This window comes from Strix uralensis, chromosome 9 (assembly GCF_047716275.1).
Source record: "Strix uralensis isolate ZFMK-TIS-50842 chromosome 9, bStrUra1, whole genome shotgun sequence".
Taxonomy (NCBI): domain Eukaryota; kingdom Metazoa; phylum Chordata; class Aves; order Strigiformes; family Strigidae; genus Strix; species Strix uralensis.
The window spans coordinates 6,195,706-6,223,207 of NC_133980.1; the positions used below are offsets into that span (position 1 = coordinate 6,195,706).

Consider the following 27,502-nt stretch of genomic DNA (forward strand, 5'->3'; position numbering starts at 1 on the left):
CACAGGTCCCTTGACTGTCTCTCCCAGGGCTTTTGGGGTTGGGCAGCTCTGGGCTTTGGAAATGAAGTGCTGAAATTTTGGTGTGGGCTGCTGAAGAGCTCAAGTGGGTGAAATAGCAAGAAAGCAGGCAGATTTCTGTAGGAAACCTGCCTGCGAGGCAATTTCCAGAACCCACCTACTTTGCATCAAAGGACTCATCAAAACAGTCACCTTTGCATGGAGCAGTTTACTTCCATCAAACTGACATTTTCTGGAGGTGTAATTTTCCATTTAGCTGTGGTTCAGGGGCTTGATTAACCGAGGTTTCTAAGAACTTCAGGTTGACAAGGGGCAAATGTAAAGGACTGGGTATGTCCCAGCTGAAGAAGCATCAGCCTAAGCACTCTAATTAGGGAAGTTATTATTAACATCTTTTCAAAAGAGTGTCAATTAAAAAATTAAAATAAATGAATCTGGGACTCACCCACAAAACACCAGACGGCAAATCGGATCCATGTGACTGTGGAGAGCTTCAGCATGAGATAGATATTCACCAGCATAGCAAAGGCAGGGACAAAGGGGAGACAAGGCGCCATGTAGGGCAGCTTCTTGGGGTTTTCTGGCTGCTGCAAGATCACAAACACCAGCACGACGATGAGCAGGATCATCAGCACAACGAGGAGGACAGCCCACCAGCTCTGCTCATAGATGTAGTCTGACCCGAAAATGATGAAGGAGCAGAAGATGAACATCAGGACAAAGAGGAGAAGCACGCAGGTGGTGACTGTGTGGCCAGTGGCTACCGTGGGGCGGTCCATTTTCCCTGGCAGTCCAAGGTGGATCCTCATTGTGTAGTAGCGAGGGCCAATCAACTTCTTCAGTTTAATGAGGTAAATGTTCTCTGACTCATCTGCCTCTATCCCTGAGGTCATGTCGACCGTGCCGTAATTGGGGTGATTCACATTGTAGGTGGATTTATCAGATTTCCCAATTAGCATCTCGTTATCCCCCAGCGATGGCAGATTTTTTGCCCCGCATGTGTTGGTTGGTGGGCCAGTGAACTCTTCTCCCTCACTCCCTGGGGAGCAAGCTTCCTTCTCACAGTCAGCCAGGATGCCTTCCTTCTTCTTGGTGTGCTCTTCGGAGAGGAATTTGACGAAGCCATCGATGTCACTCTCAGGCTGGTATCGGAGGAGCAGGACACAGACAGAGACCAGCGTGTAGGCGAGCAGCGTGCCGATGGACATCATTTCTATCAGGTCCCGCAGGCTGACCAGCAAGGAGAGCAGCGCTGCGAGGAATCCGGAGACAATACAAGCCACTACGGGAGTTTCCGTGTAAGAACTGACGTGGGACAAAAATCTAGAGTGCGAAACAGTTGCAGAAGGTTAAAATTGCAGATGACAGGAGTTCCCTGTTGCAATAACTTACTCGGCTGGAGAGGCCAGTGTCAGAGATGTTATCCCTTCAGCTCTTGTAGTTTTTTGATGCTTAGACTCCAGACACCTGGGGACTGGAAATACTGCTGAGACTGGATCTGGAGTTAGATCTAGGTCTAACCAGCTCTGAAATGGGCACTTGGACAGGTGCAACCAAATGCCAAGATTTTATGCATATAAACTGCTCTCCTTTGCAAGTTACTCTTGAATTAAACGCTCATCCTCCCATAAGCTGAATCTCTAGGTACCAGCATCAAATGAGAAACTTTTGTGTAGATTTCTCCTGATTTCTTTTCCCTAGGATTTTGCTTTGGTGTGTGCCCCATTCTGCAAACACTGAGTCTGTGCATGCCTGTTGGGCCCTGCAGTGATGGCACCAGGCTCTCAGGGTGCAGGACAGTCCCCATCCCTCCCAGCACACTTCCCCTCCGGGTCCCAAGGGAGAAAAAAAAACAGTGTCAGCACAGGCATGACTGACCTGAAGAGCAGCCCATCACCAGCCATGGCATAAATGACTCTTGGCATTGGGAAGAGGGAGCCCAGCAAGCTGACGGTCAAGCCGGCTACAGACCCGATGGCAACGATGAACTTGGCTGCATAGAAGCCATGGACCACAAACATTTCCATCAGTGGGGACTCGGTGTCGATGGCATCGTAAGGCACCATCAGTGTGAGGATGATGCTCACCTGGGGAAGGCAAGAGGAACAGGACATGGTTGTCAGCTGGGAACTCACAGGGTGTGGTAGCTGCTTCTCAAGGGTGGAAAGCCAAAAAATTTCAAGTCTGATTGGGATTATATCCCTATGTCCCCTGTGGAGGGGATGTAAAATGCTAGAGGTAAGGCCTCCGAAGGCAAGAAGGTGACACCTTGAACCTTGCTGCAGTGGTGGTGCAGGAGGCTGGTGGGACTCGGTGGGGTTAATAACACACTGGGCAGTTCCTGTGTGGGGACAGCACTGCCTGAGTCATGCACTCCCCACAGGACAGACCCAAAACCCAAGATGGCATTGCCTGGGGCAACACTCTGATCCTATTTGAGCCAAAGAGAAAATGGTTGCGAGGAAGCTCACCACGCTGCAGGAGAGGCAGTGGGTGAGTCTCTTTGAAACAATCAGAGCGATATTTTTTCTCCTTCGTGATTCAGTTTTGTCCTTTTACAGGGAAAATCTCTGAGTACAGATATGAATTTACTGGGGTGCAGAGCAGCTGGATACCTCTCACATAGCCATCCCTACCCATCCTCACCCTCACTTGGAATTCCCTCCCATATCTCCAGCAGAGTCAGTGCTGCTTTTCCTGAAAACATGTAGAAAGGTTGCTGCAATGCTGTTGCTCCTTCCACTTCGCTGCACTTCTGGTTGCAAAAATAGCTGTGGATGGGGATGAGGCGTGAGGAAAAAAACAGCTGCCACCATCTCCCTGCAGCTGGCAGAGGGATCTCGGCAGGGTGACAGGAGCCTGGGGACAAACCAGGCTGGGGCCGCGGGGAGTCTCGGCAGGACACCACAGTCACACAGAAACACAGCTGATGTCTCAGTCCCCGCCAAAGAAAGGGCCCTTGTCCGAGGGTCAGACTGACACCCTGGCTCACAGGGAGGGGAGCCGTGCAGATGTCCAGAAGGGACATGCTAGATATGTATATACACACTTTTTTTAAAATATATATATGTCTATATGCGCATACATATATATTTATGTACTTTTACGTATGTATAGCCAGTACTTACAGACACATATGCTGTCAAGCACGTGACGAGCGAGGCTGTGATGGCGTAGGGGATGGAGGTGTTGGGACTCTTTGCTTCTTCTCCTGTAGTAGCAATGATGTCGAAGCCAATGAAGGCATAGAAACACGTCGCAGCCCCTTTGAGAACCTGCAAGGAGGATCGAGTACCTGAGTGCCAGGAGGGAGGCTGGCACCCAACCAGGGAGAGGGAACTGAGCAAAAATGAAGGAGCCCAGTTCTGCCTTGTCTGAGCTAAAGAGTGAGTGGGGGCAGGTCAGGTGTGCACACATAGAGCTGAGCATTCCCATCTGGGGACTGACCCTGGGAGCACCCATAACCCAGTGATCTGGTCTAGGGAAAAGATTTCAACGTGCTGCTCGAGTCACTGGAGGCATCCGCATCTCACTCGTGGTGCACCACAAACCTGTGCCTGCACAGTGCCCGAATCTGCTGGGAGATCCTGGCAGTGACAGAGGACACAATTAACCAAATTCAGGTTTGCTTTCACAATCCTCCAGCCCAAATCCATTTATATTAGTAGGGACCTGGAGCATGTTTACACGTTCCATCTTAGCAAGATGTCTCATGTGGCAGCAAGATCCGCTAGCAGAGGAAGCAGAAGAGAGCAGCAACAGTCAGATGTGCGCCGCTTTCCAAACAACCTCTGTTTTGCTTGGAAGCTGCAGACAGTTTAGGAGCACACGTTGGAGCACTTGGATGAGGAATTATTTGTACTGTTTAGCTATTTTTTTAATGCGATTTTTTAAAATATACAATATTAACAAGGACATTTATAGGAAAGAAACGCTGAAGCAGGCTAAAGACTGTGTGACTGTGAGTGAGCTAATTTGCAGTTGTGAAGCTCTCGCATACATCTAGCTAGATAGATGGGTATCATGTCCATCACATCTCTGTCATCTCAGCTGAGCACACAGTGAAACTCACCTCTTTAAGGGGACTACCTGCAATTACCTTTTTTAAGTATCCACTACACTCCTGGGGATCTCATGCTTGCGCTGTGCTGGATTTACTTTTACAAACAATTTGAGAGACAACCAACCAGCTGAAAACGACGGGAAGACCCTATTGGTTTTGGGGTGTTTTGGATATGTATCTTTTAAAACTATGGAGTTTTGCCAGGAGATATTTGGTGAGTTGAATTGGAGCAAAACAGCTATTTTCTATTTTCTCTTTTTAATTCCTATTGTATGGCACAAAAAGCCAAGCACAATCCAAAGGTAAATATGACCTCTCCTCTCAAACGGGCCTCAGTGCTCTTCTCACTGTTGTTCTCTGACAGAGAGGTATTGATTTACTGAAGGGAGGTGCAGGGACTGTGTGGCAGCTTGGGACCCTTTCAATAATCAAGATTCTTGGTTTACTTTACTTTCTTGCTTATTTTTCTGCACAAAACCCCGATGGAGTCGAGCAGTGTAAATCTGAGAAATTATCTTGGGTTTAGGCCAGCTGAGATATTTTCAGTCTCTGTTCATCCTTGGATAAAAACCAGTGCAAGCAAGCTAAAAAAGCCAAATATGTCCAAATTCTCAGTAAGCTTTGAGGGAACATCCATAAAATAAGTACTGGCAGGTGGCATTATGAAGTGCTCAAAACAAATGCTTGAGAACATTGTTGTTGAAAACCAGCCAACACAAGTACTTCCCCCTCTGCAGAGGCTGAGCCAGCTCCTCCTGAGCGCCCTGTCTCGGACAGCCACTGCAATTTTCTCCATTGCCTGGCAATTAGTGGCATTTCCTGGTGTATATTTTCACGTGGAGTTTGGCTCTCCAGGAGGACATTTTGGAAAAGTTGTAGGTTTATTCTGAGAGGTGGCAGGAGATATGGGCAAAGCATTGCCCACACCCTTTGGATTTGGTGGAGCAAGGAGGTCTGGATCCAAGCTGGAAGTGGTGGAAGTTGGAGGTCCCTGGCCAAAGTGCAGGTGGGTTTGGCAGGGTTGAGATTTGGAGAGTGCAGTGGAAGTAGGGTACGTATACCACAAGCAAAGCTGAGCGCGTGGCAGGTGGATGTCACCACTTAGGTGCTGCGTGTCTCTTCATGCACCCAGGACTTACCCCTGGCCATCCAAATGGCAGGAATTGCCCTTCAGACCAGTTGTCACCTTTGACATAGAAGAGACCAGCAATCATGATGAAGATCCAGACTGCCAGGTTAATGACGTTGAGCACGTTGTTCAGCCCCACTGAGTTCTTCACCCCCATGGCCACGATGATGGTGACAATGACAGCAATGACCAGAGCAAGAAGGTCAGGGTATGACTCCTCTCCTTTCCCTAGGTAAGAGAAAAGAGGTAACTCTCCATCCACAGCTGTGGAAAGCATCTCCAGAAACTCTGTGGGGGCTTTTTAAAACACTTTTCAGACCCTGAAGCTTTGCAGAACTCCTTGGTGTCATTGCAAAGGTGGTCTCCAGATGCCCCTGCCTCCACTGGCAAAAATGGTTTTATTAGGATAATAAATCTTAATGCCTCAAGACACTGTTAGGAGTTTGGGGAGGACAGCAAACAAATGATCAGGTCCCAGTTTGCATAACAGGTATCTACCAAGTATCAATTAAAAATCAATCAAACATTAAGTTTTTATGACACAAGTACAGGACAGTTAGCTGTTTTACTTACTGGTAGGACCCATGGACTGTTGCGGGAACTGCTGGTCATACAGGACCATCACAGCCCTGGATTTCTACACAGCAGCACTGCAGACAGCAGCTTGTACTCTTTAACAAGCCTCTGTGTGTGCCTTAACAGGATTGTACTTATTCTGTAAAATGCCAGCTCATCCCAAAGGGGCTCAAAGTATTGTGTATCCCATCCCCCTGAATCCTGTCTGTGAACCAGACTGCAAAGGCAAAGTACCAGAAGCAGACGGATGGTAAATAATGAATGAAGCCTAATATCCATGTCTGACTTTTGACGAGCTTTCAGTTACTTTTCAGGCCCTGATTAATGCAGGTAGCTATGCACGGCATGACACACCTAGTCCGTTCAACGTCCCGATGCTGTTGATCATCCAGCGGCTGATGGTGTGGTTGGCCAACGAGTCGAACATGCTGCTGAGGGCGCTGGCGCCCGCGGCCGTGCCGATCAGGTACTCCAGGATGAGGTTCCAGCCGATGAAGAACGCAACGAACTCCCCCACTGTCACGTAGCTGTAGGTGTAGGCAGAGCCCGTGGTCTTGGGGACCCGCACACCAAACTCAGCGTAGCAAACGCCTGTTTAGAAAAATACGAAGCAACATAAGGAAAATGTGCTTGGAAAAGGAAAAAAGTAAAACTGCCTTTGTCCCACCTGTTTGGAGGTGCCAGGAGGTGCTTGGGGCTGTAGTTAGCATCAGGAACCCAGAGACATCACAGGGGGCCGTGGTGACCCTCCCTCCCCAATCGCTTGGCAGCCCATTAAAACCAAGCTATGGTGGATTTTTTTTTTTTTTTTAAGACACACAGTTCGAACAAGCCAAACCTTTACAGCCCATTGTAGAAGAGCCTTCTCTCATGTGGGACCCTCTGGCATGGCCAACTGCAGCCCCCACAGACACAAAACCAAATCTGGGGTGGGAATTAATGCATGAGGAGCAGAACTGGGCAGCACTGGTGGTGCAGTCCTTGGAGCCTTGTTTCCCTGCAGTAGCTTTGATGGTGATAGATATCTTTTCTTTCCCATCCAACAGTAACACCATAATATGATTTTTGCCATTTTTCCTGGGATTTTATCAAATGTTTTATTTGTGGTATCAATATTCTGACAAGCTCCCAGAGCTTTTGGCTGCAGAAACCCAGTGAGACCTGCCAGAAGACAGTGTTTGGGTTTCTCCAAAGCACTGTAGGGCACAAGGAGGACAAGGATGGTTATAGCTGTTGCACGGCATCCTGGACCAGCGTTGCTCAGCCTCAACCTAGAGCAAGATGCCACAGGAGGGCTCACAGAAGGTTACACCTCTCCCTGCCCCAACTGTGCAATCTCCAAGCGCCTATCTTGGATTATTGCTACGCAGATCCAGCCACGAGCACTGTCCCGACCATCCCTACTCTCATTCATACCCATGCTAGAGGAGTTTGAAGCCATCTTACATAGAGAACGTAAGTTATTTTAACACTTAAAATTGTTACATGTCTTATTCTGAAGAACAGTTGCAAATCTGACTTTGAAGAATAAAAGAAAAGCAAAAAGAAATATTTAACTGGAACTGTTTGGGAGATTTCAGTGGACTTCAATACTTTCCAAACTCCCTGTGTACTTACTATGTCAGGATACTTTTCAATAAAAACCTGACCCTGACACATTTCTGTCTTAAAACAACCATTAGCTTTTATTTAAAAGGAATGGATGGACTTAGTCATAAATTCCCCAAATATTAGTCAGAACAAGTGCTGGAAGGGTGCACTGCCTCCTGCGTGTTGAACACTGATTAAGTCCCTGCTCCAAAGACCCCAGTTCAGCTTGTATGGGTTAATGGGTTAGGGTCATTATTATCGTTGTGCAACACGTAGTAATTATTGAGTTCTTTAACAACAACTATTCTCTATTTAGAAGATAATAATTGCTTCAAATTTGCAATCTGTTCAGTATAGAGAGAGAGGAATGAATAATTTATAAAAATGTTATTAGGTCTCCGCTCTTACTGTAATTGCAGTTTTTACACAGTACAGACACAGAATTAAATCTCTAAGCTGAATTTGGTGGTGTTTCCTTTCTTGGTAGTGGTGGATTTTTACATTCCATTAACTGTTTAACTTGCACGCACGATGCTGGCAGTGCTTTGCAATGGGACTCTTCAAAACTTGATTTCTGTAAAGCAGGCCCAACTGCAGGAGCAGCAAGACATCCCCATCATCCAGTCCTACAGACAGTCATTATTCAAAGCTGATGAAAAATACATGCACTCGGCAAAGGTAAGACAGTCACAGATAACTACAGGCCTGAATGATTTATGAAACAGGTGCTCTGATGGGGACAAGTATCTAGTTTCTCTCTTTGATGGCCTTAAAAATCATATAATTTTTCTTGGAGGCAGCTCTACTTTTAGCCAATGACAAGATAAGGATTAAAGAGGATTGTTATTGATACAGAATGATAATGGCAAAGCAAAGACATTAATATGTATAAAATATTTGAGTTTTCAATTACACTACTAGGATCCCAAAATAGAAGAGTAACCTTTCACTGTGCATTGAGTACAGCAACACATTGTGGATATCTCCATTAGGTATCAGCATATATTAAGAAAATAAACTACTTTTTTATCATAGCACGCAGTATCCAGTCCAGGGGACACACAATGCAAGATCTGCTCTCCATTCTTGACTGCCAGTGGCTGTATCAGGTGGCATTAATAATCATATCACTTTGCTTTGTGGTGCTGCAGGTCCTCCATCAGAAACAGGGTTCACAGCACTTTCCTCTCTACTTAAAAAGGAAGATAATATCATAATTTATTAGGGTGCAGATTTTATCTGGGTGCAGATAATATCATAGTTTATTAGGTGCAGATTTTATCTCACTAATCTCTGCTGCATCAGTAGTGTATTACTATTATTATTATTATTATTGTAATACAACTGCATAACGAAACCGTGTTACTCAGTCACTCCTTGGCAGACCCAGCTATTCATCGCCTCATCCCCCAGCACCTGGAGAGATGCAGCTCTCCTGGTGCCCCTGTGCAGCCAGCCCTGCCCCAGGGCTGCAGGGGGAGTCTGGGCGCATCCTCCCCGCCACAACTCTTTGAATTTGGAGACAGATTTCTCCCCCCCACCTAATCAAGAATGTTTGCAATTTTCTGCAGAAAACAAACCAGCACAGTGGCTGTTTGGAAGAGCAGTCTTTTTACAGAAGACCATTTCTTTTACTTGAATATCAGCTACACCGTGTAATTGGTGTGACAGTCATTACGCTGGTGTAATTATACAGTTATTGATATTATTCAGAAGGACACAAACACAGCTGAGTGGTTTGGTCCATGACATTGTCCCTTCCAAGATCCCATCTACAACCCTCCATTTTTCAGATTTAATTGACCTCTCCATTCTCTGGTTTATCTTGTTTGAGGGCGGGAGGTGAGGCAGCCAGCAGCTTTGCATACAGAAGTACATAGGTTAGGTGCTTCTGGGTTAGCGCTGTTTTGGTCTCACACTGGGCATCCTGACCTGCCTGGTGGGGACTCTTGTGGTGAGCGGTACCTCAGTGGGGCAGGAGAGGGATCACGAAGTCCCCACTGGCTTCAAATCCCAGTGCTGCAACTGCCACTGGGCAGCACAACCAGTGGCACAAGGAACTGGTGCAAGCACCTCAGCTCTGTGCACCTTCTTGGCGGCTGCCCTGCTTCTGGTGTGCCAGGGCTGTGGTGGCTGTGGTCGTGGTGTGGCTGCTGACCCTCTCATTGCCATGAGGCCACACAGGGACCATGAGACATCCCACAGGGCACTGGCATGATGGGAGTGATGTTTCAGGTGAAACAAGACTTCAAGAAGGGGCTTTTCAGCAGCGCTGGAGTTAACACCTATTAATTCATGCACACAAGAAATCCAGAGGGACCATCCTTCGTTAACCCAGAGCACCCAATTTATCGAGGCAGAGATATAGCAAAATCCTATTTTCAGCAACCCACTGAGCCTGTCCATTGTGTTTCATGATTGCTGTGAGCAGATACATAAAAGGGAGCTCCATAAAGAAAGCTTCCTTAGAAAAAGGACTTCCATCTCTCCAGCACCACCCAAGCAGCTCATGATCAGCTGCAGCTGGAGTCCCTCATCCCAGCCCTTGTCCTGCAGCCAGGCAGCACCTGAGGCACATGCTCATCTCTCCCCTGCTCTGTTGTGCACCCTGGATGTTGCTGAGACTGCTCCCATGTGGGTACCAGGTAAGAGCATGGCAATGTGTTCCAGAACTGCATGGCTTGGTGCTTGAAATCCCCATCAAGGGTTGCTGGGGTTGCAGAGCAGTTCCTGTAGGACAGAGAGTCTCTTCTTTCCTTGCAGAGCCTGACACCAAAGCCTGTGGGGTTGTGTGGCAGAGAAAATTATCCCATGCTGGTAACCATCATGGGGGAGGACTTGACCCTGGCCTGAGCTCACGGTAAGGGGTTTGCACAATGTGATCAATAAGGTTGTATTGCTTTAGGAAAGGAGATCACCACAGGGACAAGCAATGGATGGTGGAAAAGGCTGTGGAGAGGGCAGTGGGGTTGGGCAAGAGTCAAACTGCTGATTGTTGCCAAGAAGAGGTTTTAGTTAGACACAGGGGTGAGAGTAGGGGAATCGCAGTGGCTGCAGCTGATGGAGGGAGCCTGCGGTGTCCCCTGCACTGGAGGCTTTGTGGTGGGAAGTTGGGCAAATGCTTCTGTTTGAGAGTTGAATAAAAGTCCTCCCAGTGAGAGAATGAAAGAGATTGATTTAATTTAATTTATCAGGTTAATCGATTATGCTATGTCTGTAAGTACCCTGATGGGGCACATGTTGCTTAAACCTAGGAGAAGGCATAACTGGAATTTGTCGGATAGATGAAATTAGAAAAAATCCCTAACTGAAACCACACTAAACAGTGTGGAGGGGTTTCCCACCAGTGGGACCTGCCCAGATGGGCCTCCCCGTGGCTGCCTCCCAGGGGAGCTGAATGGCTTTCTGGAAGGGGCTTTTTTAGCCCAAAACCTCTTGGGTTCACTGTGCAGGCAGTGGGATCTGACTCTGTGATCTTCAATACATCACAGGAAAGCAGGTGATCTAGTGGTCCCATCTGGCCTTAAAACTGTGAGAAACTCCTTCAAATCTGTCTGTGCATGTTTACCTGAGCTCACTGCCCAGTTCACAGGGAGTGACCGTGATATGAGAGCTGAAATCATGTCCCTGACGAGCCCGATAGCCCGTCTGGCTCCCAAACCCTTGCTCAGTTTTACTTGCCAAAAACGTGTTGCTGTTACAAACAACAGCAGTGTCAACCACAAAGTGAGGAAGCAGCCAAGGAGACTATCAAAACACTGCATCCTTCACAAAACACTTTCCCAGGGCTACAAAAGCAAGGGGAGATGAAAGCTAAGTGGGAAGTGGCGCGGGCTCCCGTGGGCGAAGGCAGGAGGAGCTCCCTGCTGCGGGGCAGGGCTCGTGTCTGGGGTGAAAAAGCCCCTTTTGGAGGACAGTGTGTTTTTGTTAAATGAGACCCACCCAGGCTCTGTTTGCTCTTGGATTGCATCATGGCCAGAAAAACCCTTGTAGAGGAGAGCAAGCAGGCAGTGGGAAAGGATAAAGACACTGATGCTATCTACTACCTCAGTTAAAAAATGGGCAGTTTGGTTCATTTGTTGTGTTGGGATCTCAAATGAGCATCAGATCTCATTGCATTCTCTCAGCTCTTGTTCTTGTTGAACCAGTGGTAAATGTGTCCAGGCTGGCTTGTTAGCGGGGTCTGACTGGGGAGGAGGGAGGCAGGACTGCCAGTGTGGTGTCCCCAGCCAGCTTTGCTGGGATCGTTCCTTGGCATGGCTTTGGGGAGAGCGTGACACTTGTTCCTGTGCTGTGCCAGGGTTGTCCCTCTGGGCTGCAGGGGATTCAGACTCACATGGACTTTGGTGGGATCTCCATGGAGCAGCACTGCAACCTTCAGGGAAAGAGCAAGATGTACTTTCACCTCCCCCTACAAAAATCCAGAGACTTGAAAAGCTGAGCCAGGTCATTTTGCTGTGTTTGCTGTTCCTGTCTTCTATCAAAGCCCTTTGCCATTTACTCAAGTTTCCTTATCCAACCCGTGGATAAAAGCTGGATACCAGACTGACACAGCATGCAAAGTCCTCTGAGCAGGAACATCACATCATCGTGTTAGCACTGATCTGGAAAGGACAAATGCCAGCAGTACGGGCTTCATGTGGAAACCACAGCTCGAGCCATATGCTCAGCTGGGTTCCTACGGAGGAGACGGAATTCACCAGCTTTTCACTAAAATACATAATTCCTCTCTCTCGGCACATTTGTTTGTTGTGGTTTTTGTTTGGAAATTCAGAGAACGATCCTGCACAAATAGGAGCCAATAAAACCAACTCTAAAACTAATTGAGGAATTTTTTAACTGTTAGCAATGTCCACTACAAAAGAAGCTGGCCCTGATGCTACCCAAGCCACTGACACCCTTCCTGTTGAAAAAGGATTTCCCACAAGCCACGTTGTGCTCTTGCTCCAATGCTGTGGCTTGGCCGTGCTCTCTGCCTGGGACACACACTGCAAAACTCTCCGGTGTTTCAAAATATATTGACCACAGGCTCCATCCTTGGGGAAGTCATCAGCAGCTCATTGGGGTAATTATGCTTGGGCTGCTGGTTCCCAGTACAAGGTTTGGTTTGATATTTGGACAGTGAGAGACACCCCATGAGCTGGGTAAGCTCAGTGTGAAAGGCTTTTTTAGTCTACGGGGAAGTTGCTACCTCCTCGTAGCTTGTGTTGCTGAGCGTGGGTCCTGCCAGGCATCCACCCATGGATGGAGCCAGAGGATGCACGAGATGACGTGTTACTCAAAAACGCACCCACACGACTCACCTGACAAGATGGAGGCGACGGCAGCGATGATGAAGGAAACGATGACCCCGGGTCCTGCCATCTCCTTGGCTACCAAGCCAGACACGACGTACATGCCAGTGCCCACACAGCTCCCGACGCCGAGGGAGATGAGGTCGAGGGTGGTGAGGACCTTGGCCAGCCTGGCACCCTGGGCGGCGGCGGTCCCCGTGCCCTCCAGCATTGACTCCACGGGTTTGGTGCGCAGGACGCGGGTGCGCAGGGCATGGCCCGCCGCCCCCCATGGCACCCGCCGTGGGTCCAAGCGTGAGAAGAAGCCACTCATGGCTGGTGTTGGGCTTGGTGGAGGTGGATCACGGATGGTTTTGGTAGCACCCGCTCAGGGCTGTGGCTGCATCTCCCTCCTGTGCTGGTGGCCCAGCTGCAAAGAGAGGAACGTAGTTTTTAACTGGAATAGCAAAGAAAGAGGGATGTGCTCCACATGGAGAAACCAAAAGGGGCCCTCAAGCTGGTTTCAGTGCTGGGAGAGCCCTGGGGGCTGAGGGGACCTTTGCTATTGCCAGTGCTGCTGCTCTGGAGAAATCTCCTTTCTCCATCCCAGTTGTTTTGTACAGCAGAGATGCTCTGCCCCCCTTTATGTATGTCTGCACAGTTTTAGCCCCAGTTTATTAATACAGCCCTGTAAGCAGCAGAAACCTGATGCCCTCCAAATGCCCATTAATTGCTTAATTGCTACCAGAAGTGATGATGGCTCTGTATAACCACAAGGTGCTGGTGGCCACCGTGTCAAGTGGGGTCCTGGCAGGGACCAATCCCAACTCCAAGCCTGGCAGCACTGCAGCATGTTCCGGCAGCAGGGATGCTCCTGGGATGCTGGCACCATGTGTCAGCCCACCATCACCATGCCAGGCCACATGGGGAACTTCTGTGGGACATCACTATGCTCCACCTACTCTGCAAAAAAAGAGAATCTGGGACAGTAGCTTTGCTGCTATATCCAGCCTGTTGAGACAGCTGGCTATGGGGCTTGATCACCATGAATTGGCCCTTACAGGGAAGTTGACTTTACAGCTGTCTGGCTGTACTGGTTGTTTTTTCTTTTTGTGTGCTACCATCATCTTGGTGAATCCTAAAGGGGAAAGTTTTAAAGGGTGCTGCTTGTTCAGGTGCCAATGAATCATGTGGTTAAAAAAAGTCCTTAGTGTGGTTTCTTCGCTCAAATCATCACTTCATCGTTTAGTTATTTAAATACTCTTTTAGAAATACATTTTAAATTAAGAGATGTTGTTTTTCTGGAGTAACTGCAACAAGCTTTGGGGTCCAGCTTCTGCATAGTTAAGGCAAGCTGAGAGAAGAGCTCAGCAGAAGCTTTAAGACTGCCTTAAAATTGTCTTATGATTCCAAATCTTGAAATTGTCTTAAAAAGCATTAAATTATCTTGTCCTGCTCTTTCTCTGTGCTTTTTCTTCTTAGGTCATATTTTCAAGAACTATTCCGCAACCGCCATTTCCCCCCTCCCTTTCTGCTTGTTTTTTAGCAAACTGTAGTTCTCAGGCAAGCTCCTAATACCAGCAGCAATGACTTCCTAGTGACACACGGTGACTTATTGACTTTGTCAGTTCTCGTTATTTTGCTCAATCTCTGCATGGTAATATAAGGGAACAGGAAAAATAGTTTATTAAATATGAACTTTAGCCTGGCAGCTTCTTTCCTGTTAATACAGAAATAGTTTGGTTTTTTTTAATTTCCTTGAAGACAAAACAATTATTTTTCCATCTTTACATCCAAAACAAATTACATTGTATCTACCAGGCAGCCTTGTATTGCTGGAGTTTATGAAATAAAACACAGCATTCATTTCATGTTTTGGTTGATCACAGTTCAAATTGTGCTGATTTTTTACCTCGAGCAACCACAAGCTGAAAGGCTGGATGTTCTAGCTAAGAATAATAGTACGAAAAAACTGTTACTGCTCTTGAGCAAATGTGCATCTTTGGGTTGAGAATAAAAACTGAGTGCTCAAGGAGTCAGCTGTTTTGCAGCATGGGCTGGATCTCAGCTTAGGTTTTACTTTCTGGTTTAAATGAAGGTTTGTGTTGGAAGCGGGCAGCTGAGCCAGAGCTCAGTGGATCTGCGCCAGCTGGGATGAAGCAGAGCAGTCCTCAGGGCAGCATGCCCATGTGCTGGCACCTCCAGGGTGGCTCGGCTTTGCCAGGGCTGTGTTTCAGCCACAGGGTAAATAACTCCTGTAGGCAAAGTGATCACCACTCAAAATGCATCCTCCTTTTATCCAAAGCACAGCATCTCTGAAGCACGGGCTGGCAAAAAGAGGCCTTGCTGTACTTTACCCAACCACTTCCCATCCTTTATTTAATTATTTTTCCTTGGACTTTATGGATGCTCCTATTTGAGTTTGAAAGACGTAGGTTGCTGTGCTTAGGTTTGTGCCAAATTGACTTAAACTAGCCAAGAAGCCGGGCAGAATTATCTGTCTGTTTTTTGAACTGTTACAACTTTAAACATTCTTATATCTGTGCAATTTTCTCACGTATTTTGTACTGTACGAAAATATTTTTCCCAAGTGAACCTGTCCTTGGTTTACTCATGCCAAAAACTCACCACAAGGTGAAAATAATAGATACTGAAGAGTCAGCTCTTCACTCTTATAAAGAAAAGCATACTGAGAATCAATGGCTGGAAGCTGAGGCTGGACAAAAAAAAGTTGGGTGATTAACTATGGGAAGAGATGACCACTGGGAAAAATTGATTTGTGGCTCTTGATGTCTTTATACCATTTCTGGATGCTTTTGTGAAGGCTGTGCTTCTCGCAGAGGAGCCACTGGGCCACCAGAAGAGGCAGGATGGTGTGGCATGGAGGTGCTTTGGCATGGGAAAACCTGCCTTGTGTTTTAAGGGGGTTGCGACTGATGTGGTTTGAGATCACCAATTTTTCATCATCTTGTCTGAGGTGTCTGTGAGTGGCTGATGAAGGGTTTTGGAAGTGTGGCATATGCTCAGGTCTTGCTGGAGGGATCCGCATCCACCCTGGAAAAATTAGTGTGTCCCCCAAACTGAAGAGAGTTGAGCATGAGTGATTCAGACAGCCCAGTTCACTCTCAAGGCACATCAGCGTACAGAAATTACTTTCTCACCAGCACTGCAAAAAACCTCAAGGTTTTTTGCAGCCTTGTCCAGGAATAATTTAAAACTGCTAAAATAATAAAAAAACTTAAATATTTTAAACGGTTTAAATTTAAAGCAGGAACTGACTGGTGGATCTGTGATGTACCCAGATTTAGGCTGCTGAGCTGTTGCAGCTGCCCAGGGCTGGGCTGGGATTGGATCCTTCTGCATAGCCGCCCAACATAGCCCTGCAATTTGTATGGCCCCTCCTAAGTCATCAAGGGGGGGGGGGGGGGGGAAATCCTCCAAAACATCTGATATGAAATAACTCTATAATTGCTACTGTATTCAATTAAAGCGATCATTTGAAACGATTCCAGATGTTTAAGTGAGATCAGCATATTGCTGCTCTGTAGCTTGGAAAACGTTTCACTCCATTTGAAACCATAAAAAAGAAAAAAATCTTATGAATGGCAACCATTTATATGGGGCAGAGACAGCTCGCTTCTGCTCTGCTCCACTAACCCTGGCTAGCTAGAAGCACACAGCGAGAAGGAGATTTTTTTACTTGTGGGTTTTTTATCTTCTCTCCTCATTATAAACCCAGGCAGATGAGGGGACAAGCCTGACTCAGGATGCTGCAGCCGGGTTTCAGAGTTGCACAGCTCTCCATCATCAGGCAGTCTGCATCAGTTTTTCCCGGCTGCCGCCTCGCCGGCTGGCGCTTGCTGCTGCCACCACGCGCTTGTTAGCAACCGCTGTTTGTACCGAAACACTCTTCTTCATTAGGGTAAATTAACTAAAACAGTAATCAAGTCAGGAGAGCCCTAGGTATTTACAGGCATGGATCTTCCTTAGTGTCTGGATTGGTGCTGAGTTATTCCTGATGTAAAGTGGTGGGATGCAGCATGGTGACCCCCAGCATCACCCATCCTCATCACTCCCCACAGCTCGAGCTTCCCCAGACCTCATCTGTGCTTTGGGATGGCTTATTTGATTTTTCTGTTAATGACTCCCCTCTGTCCAGGAGTCCACAGAGGTCTTGAGCAAAGACCTCTCTTAAATGCTGGGAACACAACAAGAAACAGAACATTGATGGTGATAAATGAAAAAAGAGAACTCCTGTTGGTGTATTGATGGAAAGCCAGGCAGGGGCACTCATTAAGAGGAAAAGGTTGGATTTCCTCTGGTTTGCATGGCTCACAGGAGTAATTATTACAGAGAAAAACTTTCTGATACCCCAGGAGCAGCTGGGTTGGCGTGGTCCTGGCCCAGGATGTGGGACAGCAGCACCCAGTTTGCTGCAGGGGTTTTATGGCGAAAGCCCCTTTCTCCTTGCTCAGGGGAGATGTGCCCCAGAAATGTGGGATCGAAGCAGGTTCCATTCAAACACTGAGGCAGTGCCTGCTGTGGATCTCAAATACAGTAACACGGATGTTCATGGTGCAGGAGAAACAGCCCTGAGACCTGCTCCCTGCTCTGCATAGGGGCTGAGTGATGAGCCGGGCTGCAGCATCACCCCTGGGAAAAGGGAGCCCCAAAGGCTCAAGGGGCTGCAAGAGGTGGCTCAAGATGATGCAAAAAGCAGCTCCTGGCAGCAAACCCGCTGCATCCCAGATGAAGGACAAAAGAAAGAGGAAGAAACATGCTAGTCTGACTTCCCTGCTTCCTTCCCCTTTTTCTTTTAATTACTAGCTCAGTAACGGTGAGGCGGGCTCGTATGAAGAGACACAAGATACTGAATTTCATTACAGCTCCTACAGCAAGGAGAAAAATGACGTCAGCGGCGCGATGCGGCGGGAGTCAGGCAGCGGCTCCGGCGGCTGCCGACCGGAGAGATGCCTTCTGCCGAGGATGCTCGTCACGTTAATGTTTTCATTGCAAATGTGATTTGATTTGGAGTTTTATGTGCTTGTTTTTACAGTGTTGATCTCCAGCTGGGCTGCCACTGTAAAATCTGGCTCTGTCTCCATCACAGCCCTCCTTAAAGGGATTTAAAAGCCAGGCACAGAGCCGAGAGCGAGGGCTGGTCCTTGCTAGTCCCGGCGCTGCTCACGTGGGTCCAGCTTCAGCAATCTGGCCCTGTGCCTTTGCTGTTAATTTTAGGCTCTTTTTATTTTTAATCTTTCCATTTTTACCTCTGCTTGAGTAATTCAAGCGGAGCTGTGGTTAATTTAAACTAAAATTCTCACTAAGTTAAGCTAGAGATATATTTCATGTTTAAGACCAACTTTTTATGTTGCATCAACTAAAAAAATGGGTTCAAGGAATTTTTGTGTGTGTGTCTTCATAGCAAAATGGAAGTGGAGGGGTTGAACATCACTTTTCTGTTACTTCCATCTGTAAGTAACAACACTAAGTGGTTTACCAATGTTAACACTGCTGTAAGATGGCTAAACATCATTGTCTTCTTTTGACAAATAAGCAAAATAAAAGAGGAAATATTTAATTTGACCAAAGACATAAGGATGCCACACATCCAGAGCCAGCCCCCAGGAGTCTTTAAACTTTGTATTCTCATCTCTAGTGTAAGAGTTAAAGGAGCATAGGCATGTAATGCAGCAAAATAATTAACATGTACATCGAGATTACCCCTTTTGCCCCTCTCCAGCCTTCAGAGGGGTGATACAGTGTGCTGGTTTAACTGCTGTCATCTCTGGGGAGAGGCTGGACTGCCTGAATAATCGGGAAAAAGGTAGAAGGAAGGGTGGGAGAGATGTCAAAGCTCCTTTATGATTGGCAGCTGGTGGGTCCCAATTCCTAAACTAAATAGCTAAGTTGGTATTTGAGCACCGATCTTGGGGCAGCATGTCCATGAAGGCGAGCAACGAAGAGGTTGAGGTGGCTGAGTGCTCATCTTCCTGCCTAGGTGAGGAATAGGTGGGAGCTGAAGTAACACATTCAGAGGTGAAATTGAAGCTGGTCATGGTGAAGGCCAGCAGATCCCTTGATATTGGATTGTTCTAAACTTTGCCAGGGTTAATTACATGCCAACCTCATGGTTGGTCCAGGCTGTCAGGGCCCCTTGGGATCTTCTGGAGCATCAGGCTAGTGAGAAACAGCTCGGGCTGGAGGGATCAGTGTTTTCCTCCTTCCTAGAGGCTGGGTGCATTTGGAGGTAGCACCTATATCTCCTACAGCCTGCAAGGGATGGAAACCCAAATGCACTGTTCACCTTTTCCAAAATGTCCATGGGCATCCCTGCAGGCACATCCCCTCCCCACAGACAGTAAATCTACCTCTCCAAGACACCAGGTTTTCTGCTGTCCTTCTTTCTTGTGTCTATAGAAAGAAGTCCTATGGCTGGCATTTTGGTTTTCCACTTGTTTTCTGCCCTTTTTGTCCAGGTACCAATGATTTCTCATGGTGCAGAGTGGTGTAGGACTGAGTGCAGGATATTAATGACAAATACAACAGTCAGAGTGGCGAGATGTAAGTAATGCAATATGCATGAAGTGCTCCATTTCTGTTTGCAAAAAAGCTATTTAATCACCAAAAGAAAAAAACAAGAGAATTATGGAGAAAGAGGTATAATCAATTTGCACATTTTCAAAAAGGTTAGCTTGTCGTTGTCTTGAGACAGCAAAGTAAAAGCCTTAAAAAATGTAATGATACTGCTAATGCAGGGAAATGACAAATCGATAGCTGGGTGAGCTGAGCAGGAGATGAGGAACAAGGAACTTCTTGGAACTGCTCTGACAGGTGGCCTCTATGAGAGTGATGAAACCACATGAAATTAGTAAATTTGCTTCTCCATCAGTAAAATGGGAGAAAGTAGCTACCTTACAGAAGTGCATGAATGGTTAATCCAGTTGGGTTTTCTAAGGAAGCAGAAGAGAAACCAGGCTAAAAACTATTAAGGCTTCTCTAGCCATACCTTGTTGAAAAGAATATGGCTTTTGTACCTGCTCATGGTCATCTGCAGAAGGACCCTTGCGGCTCTGTGTACCTGCAAATGCTCATTTGTGGCAGTTGACTGATTTTTGCATTTGAAGCACAGCTATTGATACCAATGCTACGGCCTCCCCCATCCTTTTGCAGTCAAGCCACGGCATGGTCGAACACATGAAACTCCTAAAGGAAGTTTGTGCTCACAGGTCTGGCTGCTCAGACTGTTTCAAGGACTAGTGTCCCCACCTCTGAAATTCAGGCATTTAAAACACTGCAAGCCACGTGCTCAGGAACCGAGATTCATCTCATGTGCTGGCACATAATTCTGCAACCTTCCCTCTGGTTTTGATAGTAGCAGCTCCAGACCCTGAGCTGTCACAAGAGGAAAAAGCATCTTCCTGATAGTATGGTATCTTCTCTGGGTCGTAGCGAGTTGCCTGTTTGCAGCGTTAGGTAGATATTGTTCTAGCAGTATGATTGCCGCCGGCAGCAGCGGGGTGGTTGCTGCCTTGTGTTTGCAGCTCTGGGCTTTTTCCTATTTGGGGGTAATGGGTTATACTTTCAGTAATTACTCCTTTGAGATACACATTTTCTGTAACAAATGTCACTGTCAGAGTGGACCAGGGCTTCCTTTGTATCACTGAAATGTTTAGACCTGGGTTACCAGACAGTCTCTTCTAGAATTATACTTATTTAAAAACTGTCTTTGCTTTAACAACATACAGGAGGAAATCTCTGTAATTACTGGGTTGTGCTTTCTTCTTCTTCCTTCTGTGGATCCATACTTTTACACCGCAGAATGAAAGTCATTATGGTTTGCTCCAGGCCAGCCGTGAGAGCTTTTTACATTTGACATAATTCACAGAATGGGTTATTTATTAATGTGTGAGGTGCTCTAAACAAAATGGATTTTTACTGTTGGGAGAGTCTGGCTGATGCATCATTATGACAACTTATTTCATTTCTGGGTAGCATTTTGAATTTCAGTGGCAAAAACACAAATTAAATCTTTCAGTAAAGCACCGATTTAAGAGTTTGGCTATGTCATCCAAACCAGAACAAAAAATTACCTGTGTATCAAATATAGGATCTGAAAACTCACTCTTTTTAAGCCTCTACTTTTATTTTGAAGATTGCTGTTTTTAAGGAAATTCCTTTATTCCCCACTAAGAAACTGTTGTTTTTTCCTCTCAGCCGTTACTCTCACTTACCAGCAGTCTTTCTGGCTTTCTGTAATAATTTAGTAGGAGTCTGAACTGGTCTTTTACACTGTAAACACATCAGGATTACAAACATGGTTCAGCTCTTGCTGGTTTTCAGATGCATTTCTCTTTTGTATATGCACATGGTCTCATTAATTAGTTATCATGTTCCATCAGCGGTTATACAAGTGTAATTGATTATGCCTCGCTGCCCTGTTTCCATCATTTTGGCTATCAGCTCATTAATGCAGGAAAGGTTCTAAAAGAAATACTTCCCTCAGAACAAGCTGGAAAGACACAATCTTCAATCCTGAGCCTACAAAAGGCTCCAGAAGAAGCAGTAGTAGTATATGCAAATCAGTGGGGTTTTTTGCATATGAAAAAGGAAGCCTCGAGCTGTGGGGTAATTTGGCTGGTTGTAGCCTGTGCCACTAAATTCCTCAACAGAAGTGTGAGGTAGATTCAACGCACTTCCAAGGAAGTGAATAGCGGCTCCTGCTGCTTTTATTACATGTTTGGCTGCTTATATTTATTATTCGCTAGGACAAAAAATCCTTGCCTTACATGAGTAATCCTCCTGCATTTCAACACAACCGATTATATGAGTAATGTGAGCACAAGTTGATCAAATAAGATGATTTAGAATAGTTTCTGTGTTTAGTCATTTATCACCATCAGTCAGGCAAAAACACCTAAGCGGTGTGTAGTGTGAGTAATACCTGGTGTTGTAGCATGAGGGGTTTTTGACATTTCCCACTGAGTGAGTTACGAATGCACATCTAAGACTAAATCAGCATCTGAGATGGTACTAGTGAAGCAGAATTAAATGAAGAATTATATGTTCTTAAAAATGCTAATAGCATAAAAATTAGGGTATTATAGTATTCCTGAGTGATGCACACACACACTGCCCGGAGATGTCCTTGTGCAGCAAGGGACTCAGCACAAGCCAACATGATTACCTTTAGCCTAAAATTTGCTTTCCATTGAAGCCCTGGTAGCTAATTGCATACTCACTGTTAGCATCCCTTACTGGTGAGACCCCAAAACCCAACCTCTTTCACTGAGGCAACACTTTTTGTCTCCCAGCTACAGTAAGTGGATTCTCCCCGTGGTGTGCTGCCCTGCCTGGCAAGCATAACTCAACTGGTGTGCCCGCACGCAATTAAGAGCAGAAAGGAGAGTCGCTGAAATATTGTTGCTGTAGTTCTTGTTTGTGCTGGAGCTCTCAGCCAAAGGAACTCAACATATTCCTCCTTTCTGTCTTAATTTACTTTGAGCAGAGCTGATGCCCCTAGTTATTAATTGCACATCTCCTGGTCCCTGATGCTTCCACTGCCCGTTAATGAGTGGAACACACCTGCTGTTGCCCAGGTGCCTTAGATGAGGCACTGCCGTACCCAGATGCTTCCTGAGCACCTCACTGCAGGGTTGGAGAGACATGAGACCTGTCATCAATGCTTTCTGCCCGTTCCCAGCCGAGGATGAAGGACAGGCAGGAGAAGCATACATTTCCTTCACTACCAGACCAGGGTGTCCAAATCCCACCTGGAGGCCACCCTGGCATTGCTGAGCACCACGGAGCAGTTGGTCATCTGGTACAACTCAACAGGTCCATCATTGAGACCTGCTTCAATAATGCTCAAGCACACGTTTAAGTTTTAATTGTGCTTCTGTGGGTGGAATGTGCTCAGATGTGCAAGTGGTGTCTCAGCACAAGGGGGTGTCTCCATCCTCAGTTTTAAAAAACTTTGTTGAGTAGGACCCAGCCCGCACTCGGGGATCTGAGGACCTACAGGAGGAGTAGACCAAACCACCAAGTTAGGTCATGGTCACCAACAAGCGAGAGTCAGAGGCTGCTGAGAGGGGCTGCCCTCAAACCCACACATTTGGTTTTACAGATGTTTACCTAAAGTTTCGACCCAGATACCCCCACAAACACTTGTTGCATGGCAGCAGTAACCCATTTCCCTATAGGCAGTAAACCGCTTGATCCTGCAGCTCTGTCCTCTCGGAATTAGGATGTGGCGCTTGAAAAACCTGCACCACAAAAGCTCATCTTCTGTTCACCTGCCAGGTAGATTTAATTTATGGTATCATGTATTTCAGTAAATTATTGATACAGTTGCTGTGCAGAGGAACAGAAACAATAGAGTCACGTGCTGCATGGCTCCACCTCACTGGTTTTGTTTCATAAGTGCCTAGGCTTCGCTCTGACAGTTTTATTGCAGGGAAAAAATAGTTTTCTCCTAGGGATGATCCAGCCTGGTGACAGAAAGGGATGCGCTGTGGTGGCAGCACCAATGCTAGCTGGAGCACCCAGCCCCGTGCCGATGCCAGCATAGCCTAGAGGCAGGGCTGCTATTCAATAAGCCAAGGAAACATATACAAGAAGAAAATTGCTCAATACTAGAATGCAGTTTCCAGTTGACAACCACAGTTTAGCTACATCTCACCACTTGTAAATGAAAAATGTTTTAGGAATCTCTGTGGCTCATGGATCTAAGTTAGAATCTGCTCCCACTTACACCATGGGTGGCTTAATGAGTTCAGCAGACTCACCTTGGACTGAGGTGAGACTCTGACCAGGTTTTCATATCCATAGGAAGTAGCTTTAAAATGCCTACTATATTTCTTGACTCTGGATCCTTTTGCATCCCTAGATCCACTGTCTCTCACAAGAATGACAAGTCCAGGACCAACCATGGTTTTACATTTTATAGAGAGCGCCAATCTGGGAGTGATGATTTTCTAAAAAATTTTTTTAATCAATGTGAAAGACACAAATACTAACCACCTGCTAATGGTTTTTTGTGTGACATAGGGATCTTACTACCACACACAGATGAAGTATTTGATTCTTTGTTACATTCTTACATTCTTATTTTATAAATGTCTTAATAATCCAAACAACATGTTGCTTAAACATATACATTGTAATGATCTCAATAGCTCAGGTGCTCTGAAAGCAAAGTTTTGATTATTTGGGGGCTAAAACAGCTGAGGGACTAAGTATTCTGTTACAGACTATTCTGTTATCCTCTTTATTTTTTTTTTTCCATGAAGAGCCTAGGATTGTTTTTATGTTTGTGTAAGTTCTTGCCATCCTATTGTTTGAATGCTGCAGGGCTTCACAGGAAAACCATTAATTTAGCCATTGAGAGGTTATCCTGTTCTCACTGAATTTTCTAGAAAAACTCCTGTTGCCTTCAAGGGAAGATGGATGAAATCTTATTATATGTGTGTGATTTCAGAACTGAAAAAAACAGACAGTCTGGTGCTCAAGAAGGAAGTAGTGTCAACTCAGCCTATAAATATATCCTTTAAAATATTTTGGGCTGGAATCCTTTCTGATACGATCCCATCTGAGACTCTGAAATTCCACAAAGAATAAATTTTCATCATTTTCATACGATTCTAAAAAATAGAAAAGGGTAAGATATGTCTTGAGTTAGGAGTCATGACTGACTCCCTAAGGAGAATGATTTATGTTTTAAATTGCTTCGCGTCACTGCAATATACTCAAAGAAAGACATTCTTTTTAGGGAGAGTTAATAAATGAAACAAGTTAGAAAATTGGAGGATTCAAAATATAAGGTGGTGAATCATTTGTTCTGCTTTTGGTATGTGGTCAAAAATCTCACCTGCTGGGAATGTTGTACTTGTCTGGAGGGGAGGCTGGGGTACCTGGGAGCAAAGTTGTACATCTCTGTGCCTAACTCAGGGAATTAAGGATCAAAGGTACCATTAAGTCCACCGAGTTCATTTTGTCTGAATTGCAGGCCATTAGCTTTCAGGCAATTACTCCTGCAGGGAGCCCAATGACTTGCTTTGGCTAAGTTGCATCTTTTGGGAGGACATCAAGTCTTGACATAAACAGACGGAGAATCCAGCAGGTTTTCTGATAGCTCCTTCATCAGGTCATCAGCCCTCCACTGTTCAAAAATGTGATCCCTCACTTAAATCAGAATGTTTTGGCTTTAGCATCTCAGCACTAGTTCATTTTGTGCCTTTCTTTGGCAGACGGAGGAATAACTCAGTGCTTAGTAATTTCTTTCTGTAGAGGCTTTTAGATTCAAGAATCAAGTCACCTCCCATCCTTCTTTTTAATGGAGTTGCTCAAGTGCTGTAATTCCTCAACTGTAAGGGCCTTTCTCTGGTCCTCGACAGTCTTTGGTTTTTCTTTCTTTCTTTCTTTCTTTTTTTTTTTTTTTTACTTCCAATTTTATAGTCATTTTTGTTGATGTCTACTGTATTCTAGCAGTCTCAGCTTTCAACAGCTGAGGTAAAATTTCCTTCCTACACCTCCTCTTACTGAGCGGCAATTGAACGAGGCTTTTTTTTCATTGAACTTGTTCAGCAGCTTGTCCTATTGCAGATATTGCCCCCATCCTGTCTTTTCAGATATGTACTGTACATTTGACTTTGAGAGGACCCAAGATTCTTTGTTGGCATCATTTACTACTCATCAGCCTCTGTTTTGCTGGCAAAGTTCAGCACCTTTGACAGATGAAAATGGGAAATATCACTTGGGCCTTGGATCTCTGCAAGAACCTCTTACTTCTCTGTTCTCATGCAACAAGGATTCCCCATGGAGTGGTACGTTTTAAGAACGGGTAATTAGTCAGTTTAATCTAGGTAAGTTTTCACTCTATTATTGTTTTTGGCTTGTTTCAGGTTTTTTGTTTGTTTACAATATGTTGTTCACCTACGGTAAGTCATATGCCTTAGCAATGTGTACCAATAAAATGAACACATGCAAATATCTTTAGCAATCAGACTTTCAGTCTATGACAGTTTTTGGGCAATTAAACAAATGCCTTGGCATGCTAAAATGTACTTGCCTACTACTTAGGGACACTGGGAGGATTAATTAATTAATATGCTAGATTAAATCAGACATGGCTCTTTTGAGCCAAAAGTCTTCTCTGGGGTCAACTGGAGTCATACTGCTTCCTACTCCTCGCCGGAGTCTGTGTTGATTTAGGAAGCCCTGTATCAGAGCGCTCTTGGTGTGGCCAGTGACAGGAAGGTACTAAGTCGATCTGTATAAACTAACATTTAATAGGCCACAAAACCCGAGCTGGCAAGCAATTCTGAGAAAAGAGATCAGGATTTTCGATAGAGCGATGCTGAAGCACAGCTCCCCGGGGCTGAGGCGGGCAGACGGTCGGTCTTAGGCTGTTCGAAAATACCCGTGTGGAATCAATAAACAGCGCCGAGTCGCGGGTGACGTAAAAAGGAAGCTAACTCCATTACCAGGAGCTAAGTCAGAGGGAGTTTTGCAGGCGCCGGCGGGAGGGACGGAGCCGTAAACCGGGTCCGTGAGCGTGGGCCAGCCGCGGTCGTGGGGGGAGGCCTCGGCGGGGGCCGCCTGCGCCCGGGGCCGCCCCGTCGGGGCTTCAGCACCGCGGACAGCGCCCGCGCGGCCCCACGCGTGATCCGCCACCAGCACCCCCCCACCCCCGGGGGCTCTCCCCTGCCCTCGCGTCCTTGCCTGCCTCCCTCGCCCTTTCCCTTCTGATCGGTTTTTTTTGCTGCCCCCCCCCGATCTTCCACTCGCGCGTGTCGGGCCGTAACCTGTAGCCAGAGCTGTGGCTCCGGTCAGGCCACCCGGCATTTCTCCTCTCACTCTGCTTTCCCCTGTTTCCTATCAATCCCGTGCCGTGGCTCTGACGTCCCCCCCCCCGCCTCCATGAGTGCCCCGACACTTGGTAAACCCGGGGCCGCAGCCTGGCCGGGGCGACGGGGTCCCCGAGCGGGCTGGGGTCCCCCGCGGCCGGTGCCCCGTGGCCACACCGTCCCCGTGTGCGTTGGGGGGAGGGGGGGGGCCGCGGTTGCCTTCCCCCTCTCCCGGGCTCGCAGCCGGGCCCCCCGCACCCCGAGAGGCTCCGAGCCGCCCCCCTACCCCGGGCGGGAGTGTGGCAGCGCGGGGAAGCGCCTTTCCCCCCGCTCTTTCCGCCCCCCCCCCCCCCCCACCCCGTCCCTCCATCCCCCTTCCCCTCCCCGGTGGTGCGGGGCACTCACCGCCGGGCGCGGAGGGCAGCGGGCGGGCGATGCTGCGGAGCCGCCGCGGGCGCGTAACCCCGGTGGGGGCGGCTGCGCTGCTGCAGCCGGCGGTGGAGTTGGGGGGGGGGGGGGGCGGGCGGAGAGGGGGCTGCGCTGGGCACCGCCGGCCCCGGCTCCCGGCCGCGCACGCAGGGCGGAGGGAGGAGGGATGGAGGAGGGAGGGAGGAGGGCGCTGCAGCTCCTCAATTATTCAGCGCTTCCCCCTCTCTGCGCCCTCCCCGCCTGCCGCATGTGACCGCCCGGCAGTACCCACGGGTCGAGCCGAGCCGTGCCGGTCCCGGGAGACCTCCCTCCAGCGGGCTGCCACCCCCACGGCCACGTCCCCACCCCTGGGAGTCCCCTCTGCCTGCCCAAGTGTCCTGAGGGCTGCGGGCCGCCTCCCCCACATTGCCTGAAAATGAACTCTCCTGGCTGCCTCCCCCAGAGCAGGGCTTTCCTCACCTCAGGGACAGAGGGTGGGGAACCCCCACTTTGTTTTGTCCTTGAGTCGCACTGTGACATTTGGGTGCTAATACTGTAATCCCAGAACAGGCAGAATTAAGGCTAAAATAATGCCTCA

The 27,502-nt window shown here is 47.2% G+C and overlaps 1 protein-coding gene across 1 annotated transcript in view; it reads right to left on the reverse strand.

Annotated features, from left to right (window-relative positions):
- The window catches only part of SLC7A14 (solute carrier family 7 member 14), a 33,085-nt gene extending 6,081 nt beyond the window's left edge, over positions 1–27,004 (reverse strand). The window contains exons 1-7 of the mRNA XM_074878497.1: positions 26,902–27,004; positions 12,680–13,079; positions 6,141–6,377; positions 5,221–5,438; positions 3,147–3,293; positions 1,897–2,105; positions 464–1,341 (exon numbers count right to left, since the gene is read on the reverse strand). Of these exons, the coding sequence (XP_074734598.1) occupies positions 464–1,341; positions 1,897–2,105; positions 3,147–3,293; positions 5,221–5,438; positions 6,141–6,377; positions 12,680–12,983 (1,993 nt within the window). The 5' untranslated portion in view covers positions 12,984–13,079; positions 26,902–27,004. The remainder of the gene's footprint in view (positions 1–463; positions 1,342–1,896; positions 2,106–3,146; positions 3,294–5,220; positions 5,439–6,140; positions 6,378–12,679; positions 13,080–26,901) is intronic.
- Positions 27,005–27,502: the final 498 nt, after the last annotated feature.